The sequence below is a fragment of the Typopeltis vanoorti genome, chromosome 3 (genome assembly GCF_054136105.1).
Source record: "Typopeltis vanoorti isolate ZY-2024b chromosome 3, IOZ_Tvanoo_1.0, whole genome shotgun sequence".
Taxonomy (NCBI): domain Eukaryota; kingdom Metazoa; phylum Arthropoda; class Arachnida; order Uropygi; family Thelyphonidae; genus Typopeltis; species Typopeltis vanoorti.
This window is the reverse complement of record NC_143551.1, coordinates 118,519,400-118,542,281: the sequence shown is the minus strand read 5'-3', so window position 1 is coordinate 118,542,281 and position 22,882 is coordinate 118,519,400. Positions and strand designations below refer to the sequence as shown.

Here is a 22,882-nt window from a genome sequence, read left to right as displayed (position 1 = left end):
CACAACACCTTCCTTTCCAAAGGTTATAATGACCTTCCTTTCCAAAGGTTATAATGACCTTCCTTTCCAAAGGCTATAATGACTACAGAATTAAAAAAATAATCAAGTCCTTCCCCATTCCCCGACCATCTCCTCAGAAGGACTTCAGAAATGCCATCACCATTCCTTACATCCGTGGTACTTCAGAAAAAATAGCCAGATCATTAAGTACAACCTCCATACAGCTTTTAAGCCCCACCGTAAACTTGCTACCCTTATCCGCTCCACTAAAGACCAGCTCCCTCCTCTTTCAGTGCCTGGTGTATATAGAGTACCTTGTTCCTCTAAACTTGCCTACTTCAGACAAACAGGCAGGTCAGCATCCATCCGGTTAGAAGAACACAGTTCGTACATCTGCAAGCACGATTATGGTCAGTCCGGCCTTGCAGACCATGTTTTGGATACATCCCACAGGATCTCCTGGAAAAAAACTACTATGCTCTACCATAGTAAATTCAAAAAAGAAAGACTATTCTTTGAATCTGCATCTGCACTCAGGAATCAACCTAATTTAAACAAATACGGTTGCATTAAACTTCCCAAAATTTGGGAAACTTTAATTATCAGAGATCCCTCTTTACATCCCAGGCCACCTGCAAATACCCATAGAGGGTGCATCACCTAGCTAGAACTTTAGTTTCACTTTGTATTGTATTTGTGTGTGTGTGTGTTGTCACAAAAAGTTTTTGTAATCCCCAAAGATGTCTCTGTGATGGAGACGAAATATTGGAAGTATTAAAATTAGTTTTAATCCTTTCTCAGTGCTGTTAATATTCCATTAAACCTCTAACAGTCACTGTCTTTGCTAGCTGAAGGTTTACCAATTAATTTGTGATATCTAATACAAATTTTGCCGCTCTTAATCCACAGCAGATCTAATCCTCCAAAACTTCAAAATCCCCCCCCCTTTGGATACATGCTGTGGAAAGGTTTAGAGTAACTTGACATTTCCAGTACATTTAATCAGAGCTGGTAAAGAGACCTGCCTACCGAGCACAATCTTATTGAGAGTTTGGTAGGTAGGCCTACCCATTGCTTATTGAGTCCCTCCTCTCATATTTTTCCAAGCTATCTCTTATGGTCTGACTTCATCCATGCAATTAAGTCACTAATTTCCTCTGCTGTTATTCACTGCAAGCCATGACATATAGCTCCTTTCTTCAGATTTGCTCAACATTGCTGGAGTACCAGGATTCTATACTTTCACCTTCATACTTCCTCCTCCTCTACATTAAAGACTATTTCTCTCTAACCTCAAATACTATATATAGTTTTGATTATGACAATACACCCATTCCTTTTCATTTGTGTTAAAACAACCTGTGAACTTAATGCTACTAAAACATAATCTTCTATTGTTTCTCATACAAAAGATCTCACTTCACTTCCCCTTATCACAGATTAATACCTAGATCTCCCATGTTAATTAGATATAATTTCTTGAGCTGAATTACATTCCTGTCTTTTCTCTTGCAAGCACATCTGCTGTCTCAACAAAAAAAAGTTTATTCTCAGTTCAAGATGCTGCTTCTCACCTGTACAACTCCTAAAACTATATAAATCCCAAAATTTCCCAACCTTAGAATGATGTTCTTGCATGGGGGCAGGGGCATCCTAAATCTTTCTAAAAATGCTTGTGCTATCCAGAAGGGGCTAACCCACTTAGTAGAAAACAGATGGCCCTCTGTCACAAAATTAATTCAATCACTTTCTCATTGGTGGTCTGTTTCTGCATGACGTCTTTATTTACAGGTACTTTCAATGCTGCCCCTATGAATTGGCCTACCATTTCTCAAATTCTTTTAAAAATGTAAAGGTGCATGCAGCTGTCCATAAATATCCATATACAAATCAGCTTCAAGCTTATCAAACCAACTTATTTTTCATTTCTTCTGCCTTTGTTCTTTGGAACAGTCCTCCCCATACTTGTCTCCAGAATTACAATCTCTAGCAGTGTGAGAAATAAAACAGTATGTTCCTTTTATTCTCCTTAAATCATTTGTCTGTCCACACACACACTGTTGTTTATAAGTTTTACTGCCTCTTGTGTGTAGGGTTGATATTAAAAAAAATGAAGAGATAAAAATAAAACTATAGTATCAAAATAACGGATTCAAGATGATTACTAACTGCTGTTGTAGTCTTAGTAGAATAGACATTTTATAACTAGCATTCTAAATTTGACTAAAGGATATTATAATTTGTAGCAGCAAAGTCCTCATTTCTTGCATAAACTTGGAATGCCAAGATCAGTATTAGTATTCCAAGCTTTCTCAAGTTACTCACAAATCTTGTCACTTTCAGAGTTTAGGCGGCTAAACTCTCTGCTGACCACAAACGACCTATCATACTTCACACTGAACACATTCAGCATCAATGCACTCACCACATATATACTCCATTCATTCAGCACCCTTCACACAAAAAATCTACTGTTCACTCCCTTGCTCACAAAGTCTCTCATTCTCCTCCCTCAATACTGATAGCTCTAATATATGTCTCAATTATATCATCTCTTCTCCTCTTATCTTCCAAGCTCTGCAAAGCATGTTCCCTCAACCTGTCCGTGGACTAAAAATTCCACAATCCCCTGAAATAGTCACTCAGGAATTTCTCTCTAACATTTCCTTATCATCCAGACATCCAACTAGGTCTGAGTACTGAATCCAGAAGTAGTCTGATTGGCTTATACCAGTGGTGTTCAACCTTTTTACTATGCGAGATACTTTTCTATACTAAGTTATTGGGTGATCTACTCTCTTATATAGATAACATTCTCCCAACCTGATAGCTGATTTCGCACAGCTATGCAGTTAAATGCGCTCACTCACTTCGGAGGACCCACTCTCCCAGCCCTAAAAACTTTAAAGAAACTAAATACTTTATTTGTGTATTTAAAAATTTATTTAACACTATTTTTCTTAATTATCTTAATACAACAAATAAAACAAATATATTATTATTATTATTATTATTACCACCCCAAGACCTCAATGGAGTCAAAGACTCATCTGGGAGGTCCTTTTATCACACACACACAGCTCATCATACCGTGTTTTAAACACATTCAAACTTTTTGCAGACACCACATTCTCAGGCAAGGCATTCCAATCATTCACAACTCTGCACAAAAAAAACCTGCCTCTCGCTCCCCTACTCACACCCTCTTTATACAGTTTCCAGGGATGACCTCTGGTTCTCCCCCAATCATCCACTATTTTCTGTAGAACCTCTCCAGCATTGATCCTATAACAACCCCTTAATAACTTGTAGGTCTCTATCATATCTCCTCTCTTCCTCCTGTCCACCAGACTCTGCAAGTTGCATCTTCTCAATCTTTCCTCATACTCGACATTCCAGAGGTCAGAAACTACCTTAGTCAGTCTCCTTTGGACCCTTTTCAACATCTCTTCATCCTTCTGAAAACCCGAATATATTGGAATAAAATATTTATTTCTCTATTTTGGAAAACCAAAGTTAGAAAAAACATCATATTGATTACAAACTCACAAGTTACAGGAAATGCTGGTTGATTAAAAAAAAGTTAATGTGAAATATGGCATTGTTTGGACCTCGTAATATTTTCATAGTCAGGTTAATATGAAGTGGCCAATCATAGATAATCATCCAAATGATCATTTGTAATTTGGTTTCTTAATTGATTTTTTATGACGTTCATATTTGAAAAAGTGGATTCTGACAAGTATGTCAATCCGAAACACGACAGAATTTTTCGCACAATATCAATTAATATTGGAAATTTTTCATGTGTATACTTCCAAATTACTTCATTGTTTATGGATTTTAAATGAAAACTATTCTGAATGTTTATTATCTGAAGTTTTACTTCAGCTTGGTTTATATCAAACAACCCACTAATTTCATTTGAAATTTCTGTGGTGTTCAAGTTTTCTTGAAATGGATTATTGATAAAAGATACAATCATTTCAGTTTTATTAAAATCTTTAAATCTTGAATTTATTTCTTCCTCAACTAATTCTATTTCACGAATAAATTATTTTAAATCACAGCGAAGCATTTCTTGATTTTGTTCAAAAAATTTTAATAAATATAAGAGATGTCGAAATTCGCAGTCATTTATATTTTTCTTTAATAAAAGTAAGGATTGTTGGAAACTTTTTATTGAACTTAACATGTCAATTAAATTTTTATCTCTACCTTGTAACTCTAAATTTAAATTGCTTAATTTTGTACAGAAATCAACTAAAAATGATAAGTATAACCATCTTTTATCACTCAATTGTGGATAAATATCTCCTTTTTCATCAAGAAAATTTTTATATCGTTAATTAATACAAGAAATCTTTTTAAAAATTTACTTCTGCTGAGCCAGCAAACATTACTGTACAACAAAAGTTCCCTATCATCATCTGCCTGTAATTTAAATAACTGCCGTTGCAGGGCTTTTCCTTGAACAGAATTTACAATTTTAAATGCAATATCCAAAACATCTGTTGTGTTTAATCTTTTACTACACAGTACTTGTTAGTGAATAATACAGTGGTACTTTAAAAGATCTGGATATTTGTCATTGTTTTTACATAATGAAGTGAAGCCTGATTTATTACCTATCATTGCAGGAGAACCATCAGTAGCAATAGACACAAGTTTAAAAAGCGGAAGTTTGTGTTGTTTCACAAATTCATCAAATGCCGAAAAAATGTCTTCTTCCCTAGTCCTTCCCAATAATGATACAATTTTCAAAAGTTCTTCTTTACTTGAATAATCTTGAAATACCATGTAAATAAATACCATTAACTGAGCAGTATCAATGAAGTCATTTGATTCATCAAATTGTAATGAAAACGCAACACACTGGTGAATGTCTGACATTAACTGAGTATTCAGATCGGCACTTAAAATTTCGACTCTTCTCATAACCATTGTTCTGGAAAGTTGTAAATCTTTAATATTCGAAATGATTTCATTTTTGTTTTTAAAATCAGAAAATAAAGATTCTGCTGCTGCAAGAAACGATTCTTTTATTAACACTCCATCAGTAAAAGGCTTTTTTGCTTTTGCTAATAAATAACACACTTTCAAAGATGCAATAGTGGCTGATATTGGTTTATTTATTACTTTCGAAATCATATTTTGTTGTCCAGAAAGTCCTGCCTTTAAATTTATAATTTTTGATTTACGTATTTCAGAATTTTTGGGAAAATTTTCATCATATTTTGCATGTAGCGATCGAAAATGTCTCTCAATATTACCTTTTTTTGGAATTGCTACAGATGAATTACAAATCAAACAACAAGACTTTCCATTTACCATTGCAAAGAAATAATCCATTTCCCATTCCTTGTCAAAATGATAAGTCTTCGATTTCTTTGATATACTCATTATTATCCTCAAATTAAAAAAAAATAACTTTTAAATATTTTATTAAAAAAAAAAAGTTTATAACTTATCAATTAGCGAACAAAATGATGGTAAATCCAATGATAAATTTAGAGCAACTGAAACTCAACTGAAATTCTAACAGTGGGTGGTGGGAAGTGTGTGATGTAGTTATGAGTAAACACGATTATAAACGAAACGCAAATGATGTGCTTTGCTTATAATTGTATTCACTCGGCTCACTGTTTGACTTCCACTGATCCAAATTAATTCATTTACCTGGACTTATAAGAAAATTACTGATTTCACAACTTTAACGAAAAATAAATAAATAATAGCAATACATTTAAAGAGAATTAAGAAATAATACAAAATAATGATAAATAAAATATTATGTTTTCAATTTTAATTAAATTTGTAAGTAAGGAGGAATAAACAAGAAATCGACCAAAAATCGCTCCGCAATCGACGGGTTGAACACCACTGGCTTATACAATGGCATCTGTCACCTTATCCTTACTTGTCAATATCTTTTGACAGCAGTAATTTTCTAATAACTTTTAAGATGTGTGCCCTGAATTTCAACTCCCTATCCATCACCATCCAAGATTCTTTGCCTCTATTTCCTGGAACAATCTACTTTAACAATACTACTAATCTTAGGTGATAGATAAATTTCATCACCCAGTGTTAAAGATAGTCATCTTGCTCACTGGAGGCCTGAAGTGCTTTGAAAAAATTCTGTAGTTAATTTCTAAGGCAGGTATCCAGATTATCTAACATTCCACCCATTCACAGTACCATTAGGTTTACAAACTTCAATGGGGGGGGGGTCATGAAAATAATTCATAATCCTCTTGAAGGAACAATTAGAGTTCTTTACAAGTTATCCTAGCCAATTTAGCTTCATCAGCAAACAACTGAATATCTTCTCTCAAATCCTGTATTACATCAGTAAAAATTAAACATCAGTAGTCCTAGAACAGAACCTTGTGGCATACTGCTTGTTGCTATTCTAATTCTAATTCTAGAAAAAAAAAAAAAAAAAAAAAATCATTGTACAGACATCTCTTCTGTTCAATACAGCTGTCACCCTATTATAAAATATAACTAGATTGTTAAAACAGGACAAATTTTTGCAAATCCATGCTGCCCTCTGGAAAAATTTCTGTTCTTTTCAATTCAGCATATACGAGGGTGGTCTGAAAAGTTCTCGGCCTTGACCATAGATGGTGACACTATCAGCAAGATGCTTTTTTTTCTAAATTGGAACATCTGTCATAAGCATCCATGTGAAATCGCAAGTCATTTTATCAAGTAGTTTGTTTTATACATCTGTCTGAAGCAAAAGTGTTGTCTGTATCCCTTGAAATGGATAAAATTGAGTATTGTGCGGTTATAAAACTCTTTGTAAAAGAAGGTTTAATGCCAACAAAAATTCATTCAAAGTTCATAAAAGTTTATGGACACTCGTCTCCTTCGTTTTCAACAATTAAGAAATGGGCTGCAGAGGTTAAACGTGGCTGTATTAGCCTTGAAGATGATCCACACCAAAAAGTGTAACAACACTAGAAATCATTGATCAAATGCACAATATGGTATTGAATGACTAGCAAGTCAAAGTGCATGAAATTGTTGAGACTATAGGCATTTCAAAAGAATGTGTAGGATATATTTTGTATGAAGAATTGCAAATGAAACAGCTTTGTGCAAGATGGATGCTGCGCTTTCTCACAGCAGATCAAAAACGCTCGCATGAAAATCTCTGAACAGTGCTTGGAGCGATTTAACAAGAATAAAACTGATTTTGTGTGTTGATTTATTACTATGGATGAGACTTGGATTCACTAGTATGCACCAGAATCCAAACAGCAGTCAAAACAGTGGACAGAAGCCAGTTGTATAGCGCCAAAGAAGACAAAGTCGGTTCCATCAGCAGGAAAGGTTCATGGCATTGGTGTTTGGGGATGCTAAAGGCATTTTGTTTATTAATGATCTTGAAAAGGGTAAAATAATAACTGGGGAATATTATTCCGATCTTTTAACCAGACTAGATAAAAAAATTCATGAGAAAAAACTCGGTTTGCAGAAGAAAAAAAAATCATCTTTCATCAGGACAATGCACCTGCCCACAAGTGTTTTGGCAATGGGAAAATTAAGGGATCTGCACTATGAATTGTTGGAACATCCACCCTATTCCTCAGATTTGGCTCCCTCTGACTTCTATCTCTTCTCAAAACTCTTCCTCACTGGTCAGTTTTTCTTCAAATCAAGAGGTGATTGTAGCTGTAGAGGGGTATTTTGCAGATCTTTCTGAGAACCAATACAGGGACGGGATAATGGTGCTGGAACATTGCTGGAATAAATATATAGTCTTAAGGGAGAGTATGTTGAAAATTAAAAATAATTTTGAAATTATAAATTCGTTTTTTCTTTGTTAGGCTGAGAACTGTTCAGACCACCCTCATATATATATTTCATATATTAGGTTTTCACGGCTATTGTACATGTTTTAAGGAAAATCACTTACATGACTATATAGCTGAATGTTAAAATAGAATATAATTAATTTATTTTTTATATTTTATATCTTATATTTCTATTGATAACATTTTAACAGTTTACTTATTAACAGTTTACTTGTTGGAGTTTTAATAGGTCAGGCGCTAAATTTGTGGCTAGTGTCTTTTTGAAAGAGATGTCTTGAGATTGGTTAATAGATCTGTGTTATTAAATTCTAGATGAGTTGTGCTCCCTGTATTCTAGACAATTTCAAACATCATGTCATACTTGTTCATATTCAGTTGTATGGTAGTCTGTGCTACTTCATTCTAGCTTGTGGAGCAAGCAAGCAAGCATGGGCTGTTCCATTTGATCTAGTAGTTAGTACACAATCCTTGTTCTAATAATCCTGCTTTTTTGTAATGCAGGAACCTGACAATCTTAATGTTCCTGCATATGTTCAGCTACTGTATAGCCAGTTTGGCTAAACAGGCCAAACTGCAAATATAAAATAATTGTGTACAGAATTTACTGAATATTAACTTACTTATCACTCACTAAACACTGCAATTGTTTAAATGCATTATCTATAAATATATTACTATAGTAAATAAATTCAGCATTAAAAATAATTATTAAAGCAGCTGAAAAGGATAGAATCACTATTTTTCAGTTTCCTCTCATATTACACCAAATTTAATACGGTTGATTGGTTGTTTTGAATTATTATTATTATTAAGAGAGACCTCCAGGTAGTCCGGGACTCATCGAGGAGAGGCCACATACTACAACATCACTATCATACTTATTCTTGAATTCATTCACACTGCTTGCACACAACATCTAAATGGCAATTCATTCCAATCAAGCACCATCCTATGAGAGAAAAATCTAGCCCTCACACCTTCTTAGTGACATTCATTCTCAGCTTCCAAGGATCCTCTTGTCCTTTCCCCACCCTCCATAAAATGAAAACTTCCATCAACCAAAATCCTGTATGACCCCTTCAGAAGTCTAAGTCTCAATCACATTACCCCTCTTTCTCCTGTTTGTAGTGTCTGCAGTCTACAAATTTTCAATCTGTCTTCATAATCAGTATTCCACAATCCTGATGTCATTTTTAACACTCTCCTTTGCGCTCGCTCGCTCACTCTCTCTCTCTCTCTCTCTCTCCACTGTAACAAAATCACAACAGAAACCAGACCAAACCTGTGCACAATAGTGAAAGTGAAATCTTATCAAGGCCTCATAAAGATGTAAAATGACATCCTTATCTTAGCATGTGAAAGTTTGTTTCAGCATTGCAATTATCTTTTGAGTTGTATTTGCAATCTTTGCTACATGGCCCCTGAACTTCAACTTGCTATCTGCTAACATTCCAAGATCCCTAGCATAATCCCACCAATATAATACGACACTAGATATCTAATCACACTATAGTGCATTCTGTATCTTAGCATGTGAAAGTTTGTTTCAGCATTGCAATTATCTTTTGAGTTGTATTTGCAATCTTTGCTACATGGCCCCTGAACTTCAACTTGCTATCTGCTAACATTCCAAGATCCCTAGCATAATCCCACCAATATAATACGACACTAGATATCTAATCACACTATAGTGCATTTACTGACATTGAACTGATATCCATTTTCCCATGCCCACAATTCCAGCCTATTCAAATCATTCTGTAAGTACTGCATATCAGCAGCATTCCTGATTACCCTACCTATCTTTGCAACATCGACAAATAGCTGTATGTCACCTGTCAAATATGTATATATATGTTTTAAAGTTTTTTACCTTGGGTGTAAAATTTGTTAAAGATGCCAGGAAATTTTATACTTGGTTTTAATCCTTTTCCCAAGTAAGCAAAACAAAGTTTTGCGCATGAAATATATTCACGTCTGAGCTACTTGTGTATATTATATATATTATATATTTCACATGCAAAACTTTGTTTTGGTAACTTGGGAAAAGGATTAAAACCAAGTATAAAATTTCTTAGTATCTGTAACGTATTTTACACCCAAAGTAAAAAACTTTCAAACACCTTTCTCTCATCCAGAGATTTTTATTAAGAAGGTCAAGCACCTTTTGCCTACTTGTATATGAGATATAGATGATTTCTGCATTACTTCTTTGGTATCTCTCCTGGGTTTGGCTCCCACTGAAGAGACCTCAATAAAGGTCAAAACCGGTCTGGGTAGTGGCCCTTCCCATTATACACGCCTGAAGGGGGGTACTTTGCATTATGGGATGGGATACATACTAAGGCAAGTGATATAAAGTCATTAGCCTCTATATACAAGTAGCCCAGACATGAATATATTTCACGTGCAAAACTTTATTTTGTTTACTTGGAAAAAGGATTAAAACCAAGTATAAAATTTCTTGGCATCTTTAACCCTTTAACTGCTGATTTTATATTCTACTGACATTGCCCCATGTGCTGAATTAATTTGCAAAAATTTATAAATAAAATCAATTAAAATTCTTATAAGTAAGAAGTCCGGACAGCATCATACATTCTTGATATACACTTGTTCACTCACAAAAATGGCAATAATAGTGTTTTATAAAATTTGCATAATTTGCAAGGGGTATCCACTTGAGGGCGCCATTTTTTCTGCGCTCGAGTTAACTCGACCGTAGCAGTTAAAGGGTTAACATATATATATATATATATATATATATATATAATTTATATTTTTATAAATACACACACTTTTTTCACCATTGCTCAGATATTCACAAAAGAACATTTGGTTTTATGTGAATGACCTTTATTTTTTAAGAAAAAGCAAAACATCCATATTCATAAAAAAAATAAAAAATAATAAAAAAATTCTATCACTTAAGCCATTTTCAATAATTTTCTTATATTTTGATAGTTAAATCAGTGAGATACAAGAAACTAAAATATGTTAATTAAATAAGCATAAAAACATGTGAAGAAATATACAAAGTAAAACAATAATCGTGCAGATAAAAGGTTTTTAGGACGACTCAATGTTTTACAAAATATCACACATCTAGCTCACTATTGCCTGCTGCTCTATGGAAGCTGAACCTTGCTTAGGTATTATGATACTACACCACTTTTTTCTTTTCTTCTTTTTTTTTTTTTAAAAATCAAACAGATCCAAGTAGATAATCAAATCTACTAAACATGATATTTTTGTTTTGATTAAGTATTCTGCAATTTTTACCAGCACTATGCCTTTAAAAAGACGTTTATGTTTCTCAGAGGTAAAGTATGAATGTCAAATTTCAGTTCATATCATGACTAGTCAACAGCTTCCATGGATAGTCCTGTTTTGTCTATTCTATGATAATAACATCCACTATGCCAGCGAAGTTGGCTGATTGATAGAGCCTCTGCTTTTAATCGCTCGCAAAAACTTAATCAAGTTAGAGCGCGATAGTTGGAGTGGGATCAATCGTTCGATAGTGTTGGCACACTCTCCCTCAATGAGTCTTTGGACTCCCTGGAGATGTCACATAATAATAATATAATATATGATCTTTCATTCTCACCTCAGAAGCGCATCCTGTCTGCCAAAATATGGAATATGACGATGACAAGTTCTGACAAAATTAGATGCTCATATCAAGGATGATTTTAATATGAATTTAATATAATTTCTTAAGTCTTGAAAACTTTTATGCCGTTTTCTCCATAAAACTCATGTTTCTCCTGGAAGAAACTCGGGTGTTTTGAAATCCTGCAACTCAAACTCATCATGGAAGGTCTCATTCAGCAAGCAACATATCTATCATATTTAATCTTAAGCTCATTCACACACTCCTAATATTAACACACATTCTCAAAGTGCATTCCAATTAACCCATGCAAAAAAATCTACTCTACACTTTCCTTTTCATTATAGTCCTATGCAACTTCCAGAGATGGACTCCTTTTCTCACTCTCTACTCTATATATAATCCCTTTTGTATTAATCCAATAAAAACTCCTTACCAACAAACATCTCTATTATATCACATCTTGTCTATATATCCACTAAACTCTATAATTTAAATTTCTTCAACTTCTCCCCATAACTAACATGTCAGAGTCCAGATATTGCCTTAGTAACTTGTCTCTGGCTTTCCAGAGTCCACATTATACTGAAAACTAGGTGACCAATGAGTACAATCACTTTGTCTCTAATTGTCAGTGGCTTCTTATCACAGTGACAAGCATAGCTTGCATCTATGATAGTTGTGAAAAATGTTTCGCAAGTGTTGTGAAAGTTGTGTAGCTTTCAACTGCAATGTGCCCTCTGAACTTTGGATCACTTGACCATCCCCCCCCCCAAGATCTTAATTTCATTCACTTAACTATATTGACTATACTGTATTAGTTCCACTAATACAGTACACAGCCTTATTTATAAATGTGCAAAACCATTCACTTATTAATTAAAACTGTGATCCCATCCAAGTTAAAAATCTATTTACATCTTCATAAATTGAGTTCATCAACAAGACTGTTGATAACTCTTTCCCAACTTTGTATTATGAGCAAACGGCTGAATATGTTCTATTAATCCACAAGAAATATCATAAGCACATAAATTGTACAGTAGGGACTGAGGAATAGAAATATGGATACCATTGCTCACCATTCTTTTCTAGAACATTTCCCTACCATATGCAACTTGCTTATATCATTCAGACAGTCAATCTTCCCCAGCTTATATACTAGGAATATAAGATTACAATTGCAAGATGACAGCAGTTCACTAGCATATTCTATTTACCTTCACTTAACATAACAAAAAAAAAAAAAAAAAAAAAAAGTCAAAACTAAACAAATGCTTAAAAAATTTAGGAAAGTCATTTTTTTAGAAAAAAAAAAAAAATGGTGACAATAACAAAGGGAAGCATAAGGAAGTATTTTGTTTCACACCACACAGCAACATAAAAACAAGTTGCATATTTACAAGACAGTAATGGTTATTTTAACATTGCAAAAGAGGCAATTAAGGCCATCATACTCATGTATTATATCCATGGAGTTTCTGAAAGGAATTACAAGTGTAAGTAAAAATTCAGGTGTTTTGATAGAGATTATGTTGTAGTTTATATGCTACTACAGCCCATATTCCAATAACAAAATATTTATTTTACACACTCGGTAATAATATATGTAAACTATCATGTAAGGTAATGAAAAATTTAATCCTTCAATCCAAGAAAATGAGGTTTATAATTCAGGCATCATACACCTATTTGCAAACCTCTACTCAGAAATGTAGCAATCAGACCCAAAAACTTAACACTGGAAATGTATAATATGGCATGAGAAATCACAGTTGATATTATTCTAATAGATAAGCAGAATGGGAATGCTGTGACAACTCGCATCTCTGTTAAAGTAATTTATATTTCTAAAGCTGCATTAATAAACAAATAGAAAAATGTTCTGAGTATCTCAAAAAGGGTATTTTACTCAAATGCAGGTTTAAATTTGCCTCATGAAACCAAAGGTGAATGGCTGAACAAATTTTATGAAACTGTACAAGTTCCACAAAATTCATTCAGCCAGAAGCTCTCTTATATGAATATATACAGACAGATGGGCAAAAGTAATGTTATCTAGATAGCAAACCTACAAAAAAATGTTTAGAGGGTTCTGAACAGTTTTCTTCTAATGAGGAATCAAAATAGGTGGAATATAATGCTTTGGATGACAATGATCACATCATTATATAATCTTAGTAACAGATCTCAGCCCTTTGAAATCTCTGAGTTGTTTACGAATGGTTCAAAATATTTGGTAGAACTTCATATTGAGAAGTTTTGATGGAGAAATGAGATACAAATAAGTTCTAAATTCTTACATTCAGTGATTCAAAGCTTATTTTTTACATCACATTCCATGTTTGTTGTGAGGTAAGATAACATGAAATGAAATATGCTCCTCGTTCTTTTAAGACTCAAAATTTCCTGCCATATTTGGAGGAAGGATGAAACTATCACAGTAGTTTGTGATAATTGTAAGATGCTTAGTATTAATCTTGCAGATGGACTCCAATTTCAGAATGTATCATGGAATAGAGTGAACATTTTAATGTCCATATTCACTTTTACTTCCCATCACTACCCCAGGGCAGCAACTCCATCAGTACTCCATTCATCAAAAAAAAAAGAACCAATTAAAAAAATTGGTTCTCTCTTTTGATAAATGTATTACCTCTACCTCTAAACCATAGTAATTAACTTTAATGAAATGAAAGTACAGATATTTTGGACTGAAAATAACAGTACAGCATCCATGTGTAGAAACAAGCAATCTGTGGTTATCGTGTAATTTATTATTTACAGTCATGCCACACTTTAAAGGTTAGAGTATTTCTACTTATCAAGATTCAACATATTATTCAACAAATGTTCTTCCTTGCATTCTAAAACTGCTGTGGAATTTTAATGAAAATATTTTCACAGAAAATTTTCTAGATTCCAAGCATATATAGACCAACAATTTCATATTAATTTTAATGGTTATCAGAAGCAATCAACTAATATCACTACTCAAAAGAAATATATTTGTATTTAAAAAAAAATTTTAAAAAATGAAAAATAAAGATGTTAAATTCCACTTACGTGAGAGCAACTATATCACCATGGGTAATGTTAAAATGGCGAATACACCATTTATTAAGTAAAACATAGTCACTACATTCTTGTGGTGATGGATTGAGAGTTGGCTAAGAAAACACAAATATAATTTCATTATAAAACAACAGAACTCCATTATAATATATCTGGTTAATTATGCTCATTGATTTGTCTAAATATATCACTTATTCAGTAAATATATTCTCCATTGTTCTTCATTATAATGTTGAGATTAAATACCATAGCATCATCTTATCCTTTGAATAGAGCTCATTGTCATACCATACTATATTTGAATTAAAAATATATTTGTATAAAGGAATTCATTTCATTGATAAATCCTCAGAATCAGTTCTTACTGACTAACATTCATCAGTGTGCTAAGGCTGATGAAACATGATTGTAGCAATTGGCTTTCATCAAAATCTCTGTCGTCCCTTTCCATTTATACTGCAAACAAACTATCAATAAATCCAAAACTGATTTTGAAAGGGCTAAAAGCAGGAAACTTGCATCATGTCCAAAATGGCAGCCATGCTTTCTGGTCTCTTGCCAAAAACAATTGGTATAACTTTTGTCAACTCTACTTCCATTTTATTTGTACTCTGTTAGTTTGAATGTATCATTATCCACAGAATAATCCAATCTCAATGCTCATGATTTTTTGCCAGAAAGAGATCACAAGAATCTTGTCCAAACTGGATACCAAAAGTCTTTAGGCCCTAATGACATTACTCCAATTGTCCTAAAGATTTGTGCTCCAGATTTGTGTTCTATGTCACATTTTAATCCTATCTTATTCCAGTGGCATCTATCCTACAATCTCAAAATTAGCCCATATCCAACCCATCCTAAGAGTTTTTGACACCAGTTTACTAGCAATTTCATTCACTTCAGTTAATTCTAAAGAAATGAAGAAAAGCACTAACACTCATGTTACCTTGAAGCCTCCGAAACTAATAACAATTGCCAGTTTGGATAACAATTGCCAGTTTGGATGATTTCACCACTGTTGATCAACAAGGGGACCATGTTTCTTATGTGGTCCAGCTTTGAACAAATGCAAGGGAAAGTTTGGGAAATCTCCATGCTCTTGATATCTGTAAGGCAGTACACAGTCCTTTGAAAATTAGAACTATTAAGTAAGCTCTCATCATATGGCCTGTCTTCTGACTTCTGAAACATGGATGTCAACTTGCTGCCTAGACACACAGTGGATGAATCTAGGCAGTGGATGATAGTGGATGAATCTTTGTCCTCATGCTCTGCAACTAAACTAATTTTGCGGTTCACAAAACTGTTCTTTTACCTAGCATCTTCCTTCTGTATATCAATGACTTTTCTTTATGTATATCAATGTCTTTATCCTTATAAATTTCCTAAAACATACAATCTGTATGTCTTATTCAATGTTAAGTTTCTTCTTTCTGCTTAACTTTCTGTCTGTCTATGGTACTATAAGCTGAATAACCTTTTGTGTATAGAATTACCATATAAAACTCCTCTACCCCAAAACTTTATAGTTGGAATGATACATTCAAGTATAAAGCATTCTCCACGCATCCACTATACCTCATTCAATGAGAGAAGTGTATAGTGTGATTTGTATCCCCATATCACAGTCTTTCCAACACTATGGATTAATCACAATGTTCTTTATATCAGTATAGTATTCACTATTGATTGGCATAGATGACATGTAGCTTATGTGCAGCTGCCCTTTGCAGACTTTCCATAAAAACAGAAACCAATACCTTATAGCTATTTACTATCATGTTCTACTAATACCTGAATCCCTGTAGTTTCTGAACTAACATTATCACTCTAACATTTCTACTGGCAGATAATGTTGCCTAAACTTGATGAACTTGATTTAATTTTTTTACTAATTTAAGGAAATTACAACATCACTAGGATATACATTAAAATAAATTTTAATATACTTCAATATTTCGGCAATGTCATGTTGCCATTTTCAAGAAACTTAAGAACAAGACACGTGCACGCAGGCACAACAAACAGTAAATGAGGAAGAAGCAGGAAGCTATTATTTCTCCTAAAGTCCTGATGGTGTCCCCTAGTGAGCATTGTTGGTATTCTTGGGCGACTGGGCTGAAGGTCTTCTGATGTAGGTTTCCCAAATTTGAGGCAGTCTCATGCAGCCAAATTTGTTGAGTTTTGGATTGTTTCTTAGGGCTGAAGCTGATTCCAAAAATAAGCCTTTCATACTTGTATTTACTACGGTGTACTATCGTGGCTTTCTTCCACGATAAGAAACAATCCGAACCTCAACAAATTTGGCTGCATGAGACTGCCTCAAATTTGGGAAACCTCCATCAGAAGACCTTCTGCCCAATCGCCTAAGAATACCAAAATTGCCTGCTAGGGGTCACCATCAGGACTTTAGGAGAAATAATAGCTTCCTGCTTCTTTCTCATTTACTGTTTGTTGTGCCTGCGTGCACATGTCTTGTTCTTAAGTTTCTTGAAAATGGCAACGTGACGTTGCCGAAATATTGAAGTATATTAAAATTTATTTTAATGTATATCCTAGTAACGCTCTAATTTCCTTAAATTACTTAGTAAAAAATACATAACCAATGTCTAAGCCTTTCCACAAAAACTTGATTTAAGTAGTGCAATTTTTTACTCAGTCATGAATAAATAGGCCACTGATATGGTATCCTATGATGATAAAGTCCATAAGCTGACTGTACTGAAACTCTACTAGTATATATGCTTACCATATATATATATATATTACACATCAGTAATGATCAAGCTTGATGACAAAACATACACATCAGTATACTTCATTCTAAAACAGGGAATATCCAATACTTATTTGAACATAGTGTATATGTTATTACAATAGAAAATGATCAATTTTACATAAGAGTGATTTATTTATAATATAAAAGCTCTTTTTTCTCCTATTTTTTTCCCTTTTTTTTTTGTTTTACTTTCTAAATTCATGCTTGATATTCTGAAGAATACATAAATACAATATTACAAAGGCAAGAAAACAAATTTCTCATTATTCCAATTTAAATAATGCTTGCAATATTTTAACTGAAAGTTAAACTGAAAATTAAGACCATATAAAATATTATAGTAGTAAGGTTTACTTTTTAAAGGCCATGCACATGAAAGCAATTATTTCTAACAAACAATACACTAATTTTAGTGCCCCTTATAGCAGAAGGAAAAATATGATACAGAAAATAAATGTATTACACTAGCATCCATATAGCTCACCTGCATTGATATTCCTTCAACCTTTGCAATATATCCAACTGAATCCAAAAATGTAATTGCCAACGGAACACCAAAGATTGCCTGACGTACTAAAGACTTCAGTAAATGATACCATTTCTGTGACATGCTGTCTTCAAGTTTTCTACATATAAAATTTTCCTGAAAATAAAAACCCTTTTTACTATTAAAAATCTTGAATCATTAAATAACTAAATATGCAATCCAGTACCTGTATTCAACTCATCACCTGAGAGAATAAGATAAAAATTGAAACAATCTGACTCAAGTCATACAAGTTTTATGAAAATTATGGAGATAATGTAACTAAAAGTAACTGCATATATATTCAAATCTCTTCTCCCATTATACTACAATATTGCATAAATATTTTATTTACACAAAGACAATATACATTAGAATAACAATCATAATAATTTACCAGCAAAAGATAACTAAGCACACTCCACATATACTTTCAGAAAATGTGTTGAATCAATTCTCATACATGTAGAAAATTGGTGCAATTTTTCTGCATTCACAACACAGTCTATAAGAAGTTCCATGTGGTAAAAGTTAAGTCTTCAACAGTTTGTTTGTTATTATTTGTAGAAATAACTTACATACAGGAACTCTGGCTGCAAAATGTGGAAGTCAAATATTGTTCATAATACATATCATATAATATGTTTAAATAAATAATAAATATGTTCTGCTTTGGGGCCATTGCTGTTTAACTTTGTATGTTAATGATATTGGAGAGTTGGGGGGGGGGATCTGAATGGTGATATTCAGTTGTTTGCAGATGATGCAAAGTTAGCGAGAGCAATCAGAAATGAACTGATGTGATTTGCAAGAGGACTTGTATAAACCGGCTAAATGGGCAAGTGTTGGGGTTAACAGTTCAACATTGCAAAGTTTTAAAATTTGGGAAGCAAAGATGAGATGCAGAGTATACATTTGGTGACAATATCTTGGATAAAGTGGAGAAGATGGGGGATCTGGGAATGATTCTGGATAAGGACCCAAAATTTCAGGGAAACATCGCTAGAATTGTGAAGACAGGACAACAGATTATGGCAATGAAATGGAGGACACTGACGTGCAGAAGTCAGGATGTTATGGTACCACTATAAGAGGCTTTGATTTGGCCACATATGGACTACTGTGTACAGATTTGATCACCTAGTTTTCAAAAGGATGAGGAGATGATTGACTAAGGTGGTTTCTAGTCCAGAATGTTGAGTATGAAGACAGATTGAAGAAATGTAAATTGCAAATACTAGTGGATAGGAGGAAATGGGAGGGGGTGGGGATATGACTGAGACAAATTATTAAGTGGTTGTTACCAGATTAATGATGATGATGATGTTTTATATACAATGGAGAAGAACAAAGGGAACACAAGAGGTCATTCATAGAAGCTGTATAAGGAGGGGTATGAGCAAGGTGGTGAGGAACAGATTTTTTGCATAGAGAGTGGCGGCTAATTAGAATGCATTGCCCAAGAGTGTTATGAATGCATAGACAGTGAATATATTTAAGGTATGGTATGACAAACTGTGTGTAATAATGGGACCCCCACAATGACTCACTTGACTCCATGTAGGTCTGATGATAATAAATATTGAGACAGCACTATACTACAGAAAAACTGCACAAACATCAATGGCATGTTGGCTTTTCTTTGGTCCTGTTCACGCTGGTTCACCATTCTAGGCATATTCCTAACTTGTGATAACATATAATATTTTAAACTAATGTTCCTTCAACTTGACTAAGTCCAGGTATAACTATAAGACACTCAAGGCATTTCAGTTCATTCCAAAGATGTTCTAATCTTTGGAATGAACTGAACTAAGTTCAGATCAGAACTCAGACCAGCGAACTTTTTTCTACATCATTTTTATCATCAAACTATGTTGTAATAGCATCTGGGTATGACATGGTGCATTGCTGAAAGATACATGGGTTGCTTGCATAAAACAAATCCAACCTTGCCTACTCCTGAAGCAAAGTTCCTCCAATATGATAAACCTCATTCCATCTTCTCTGACCAAGCTGCATAACATTATACATAGCAACATTGAAATGACATCCCCATTCTTCAGCCCAAAGCATCAACCCATTCAAATTACCCTGTAACAATAACACGTCAGAACTTCTTGACCATCAGCAAACAAATGAACATTTCCTTTCACACTATGAGCTATATCACTGAAAATATAAGTTAAACAATAGTGGCCCAAAACAAAACCCTGTAGTAACCTATTCATCACCATTCTTTTTTTGGGGGACACTGCAACCCATACATAACTCAGTGGCTCCTATCAACCAACTATGCCTGTAACCAAGCTACAAAATGATTATCCATCCCGATCCTGCTCAATTTCAACAGTTGATTATGTAGTACTACGTCAAATGCTTTAGAAAAATCCAGATAAATCCAGGTATAAGTACAATACACTCTGTCCAATACACTCTTCAACTTATAAAATGTAATCAAGCTACTAAAGCATGGTGCTCTCTCAAATTTCCATTCTCATCAATCCAGGTTTGTATTCTGTCTCTAACTAGCCTCTCTAACACCTTCACCACTACACTTGATATATACACTGGCTTATAGTTAGACACTACTGCCTTGGATTCTGCTTTATGCAGTGGCACAATCCCCCCAACTTTCCACTCTTTTGGGATTGTTCCTGTTTCCAGACTTCTGTTGAACAACAAAGTCAATGGCACTTCCAGCTCTTTCACACATTCCCGTATTATATATAGTGATATCGCATGCAGTCCCACATCATTATTAACATAAAGGTTCTCAGTTCTAAATACTTCCCATTCTTGAACTGTCCTTCTTATTACTATTTAGCACCATTCTTAACGCCCCCCCCACACACACACACATGAAATGCACCAATGAAATACTCACTGAACATTTCCACTATATCTACAGCAGATGTGATTCATATTCAATCTCCAGCAACTAAAGTCAGTCTTCCATATTCTCCCTTTCTTCCATTAGTAACATAAACTGTAGAATTCTCTAGCATTTGCCTTACTGCTTCAGCCAATCTCTTTCCATAATCCAATTTCTCTTTCCTTGTTATACTCATCACCTTCCTATCCTGAACCTTATGCTGCTGGGAGGTACCCTGTTCTTTATATCTCCTCCATAATATCCTCTTTCTCAGAAGCTTCTGCATAATTTCATGATTCATCCATTTTACTCCTACTTTATTTATCCTCCAAACCTTAGGAATACAATTTGACATTGCCATAAGTAATTGATTCCAGACAAAGTCCCAGGCACCTGCTGATTCCCCTTCAAATGGTTAAGCCACTGCACATCACTAATCTGTTTCCTTAATTATAGCCTCCTGCTCTGTAATTCCACACATCGCTCTTGCTCTTACTAATAAATGAATCATGTTGTCAAATGCCACACAGAAGCACTAGCACATCACATAAAATTTGTTTTGCAACTGAAAATTCTTTCACTGATTTGTTCAAAGTGGCTGTTAAGAACCACACTGCAATTCTTAATGGCTGGTTCTTTCTAGAAGAGTGATGTTATCACTGTTCTACAGAATATGCTTTAAGAAAATGCCACTTGTGACAAGAAAACTGTCTGAAGCATTACACAAGTCTGTATGAGAAAGATGCGGAAAGGCCAAAAGTAACATATTGCTATGTTACATTATATGCTTGGCCTCACAGCCAAGCATATAACATCTCACGCTGTCATTCAAATCCCATTTTGGGCATGGACTCTTGATATTGTTAGGTGATAAATTTCATCATCAGAGTGTTAACCATCCCCAACAGAAAAGTCAATATAAATACAAGAATACAAATGCTGACTTGCAATGTATATTCTTCATTGATGTATATCTTAGAAACACAGACTACCAGAAAAGAAATGGAAAAGGAGCAATGGCTCTAGAGATGTGGTTATTAAGAAGCGTGATACAGATTAGATGGACAGAAAAGGTTACGGACAAGTACTAGATAGAGAAAACCAAAACTGAATGTGAAATGGCGAAAAACATTCTGAAACAACTATTATGAGCAAACTATTCATTGATAGGCAATTAAAATCAGTACCACCTCATGGAGACTATCAATGAGATAAAGAGGAAAATGAAATTCTTAGAACATGTGCTAATCAGAGGATTGACCAATATGATCATCACAGGGAAAGTAGAAGAAAGAATCAGACACTATATGAAAGATATTGAATATGACAGAGAAAAGTACCATACAGATCTTTAGAGTTGTATAAGATAGGAATAAGCAGAGATCCATGGCTGCCAACTTCTGGATTATCTAGCCCTTAGTATTCCCTGCCTAGGAAATGGGAAGCACATAAATATGCTTAATGACTTAAAAACAAAGAAAATAATATAAAATACCAAATCTAAATAGCATCGATTACAGCTATACGACCACTGTTTAGGGTGCACACATCACATAGCGCAATTTCAAATCCCGTTAACCCACCATTTTACCCTAAACCTTTTCACGTTAGTCTGGACTAATTTCCGAATTTGAATATGAAGGTGACAGATTTCCAAAACTCTTCAAGAATGCGAGTTAGTTACAAAAAATATTTAATTTCAGGCTATACGGAGCAGAATGGCATGTTAGCAGTAACGATGGTGTCTGTGATAAGAGCTAATTGTTTAAAATGTAATTTGCGAAAATATTTTACAACCTATTTTAATTTAAATTCCAATGTAATTCAAGTCGTGCTCATTTACTTTTTTTTTTCTGTACACCTAATTTCAGTTAAACTCAAAATTTAAATCCCCATGTTTCCAAATAGCACATATCGTGATCAATACGCTTAAGTTTAACAGAGGAAAAATCATATTTACCTCGTGACAACGTGAACATCCAGCGCCACCTGATATAATTCATACTGTTAAAAATACGTCAGTATATGGAGAGCCGTAAAATACCTCAGAAAGTTATTTAAATACAGTCACTTCTCGACTCACTTACGTCGGAGTTCGTTTCCATCCGGAAGGACGTAAGTCGATACATTAAATCAACAGAATTATAGAGGTGGTTGATGTTGTTGTGGAGTCCACTGAAGA

At 34.0% G+C, this 22,882-nt stretch overlaps 1 protein-coding gene across 2 annotated transcripts in view; it reads right to left on the bottom strand.

Annotated features, from left to right (window-relative positions):
* The window catches only part of LOC150108513 (mitochondrial inner membrane protease subunit 2), a 191,863-nt gene extending 169,187 nt beyond the window's left edge, over window positions 1-22,676 (bottom strand). Inside the window, exons 1-3 of one of the 2 annotated variants that reach the window (XM_090415939.1) lie at window positions 22,661-22,676; window positions 17,784-17,942; window positions 14,512-14,615 (exon numbers count right to left, since the gene is read on the bottom strand). In XM_090415939.1, the coding sequence (XP_090272065.1) occupies window positions 14,512-14,615; window positions 17,784-17,909 (230 nt within the window). In that variant the 5' untranslated portion in view covers window positions 17,910-17,942; window positions 22,661-22,676. The other variant, XM_090415938.1, reaches the window with a different exon arrangement.
* Window positions 22,677-22,882: the final 206 nt, after the last annotated feature.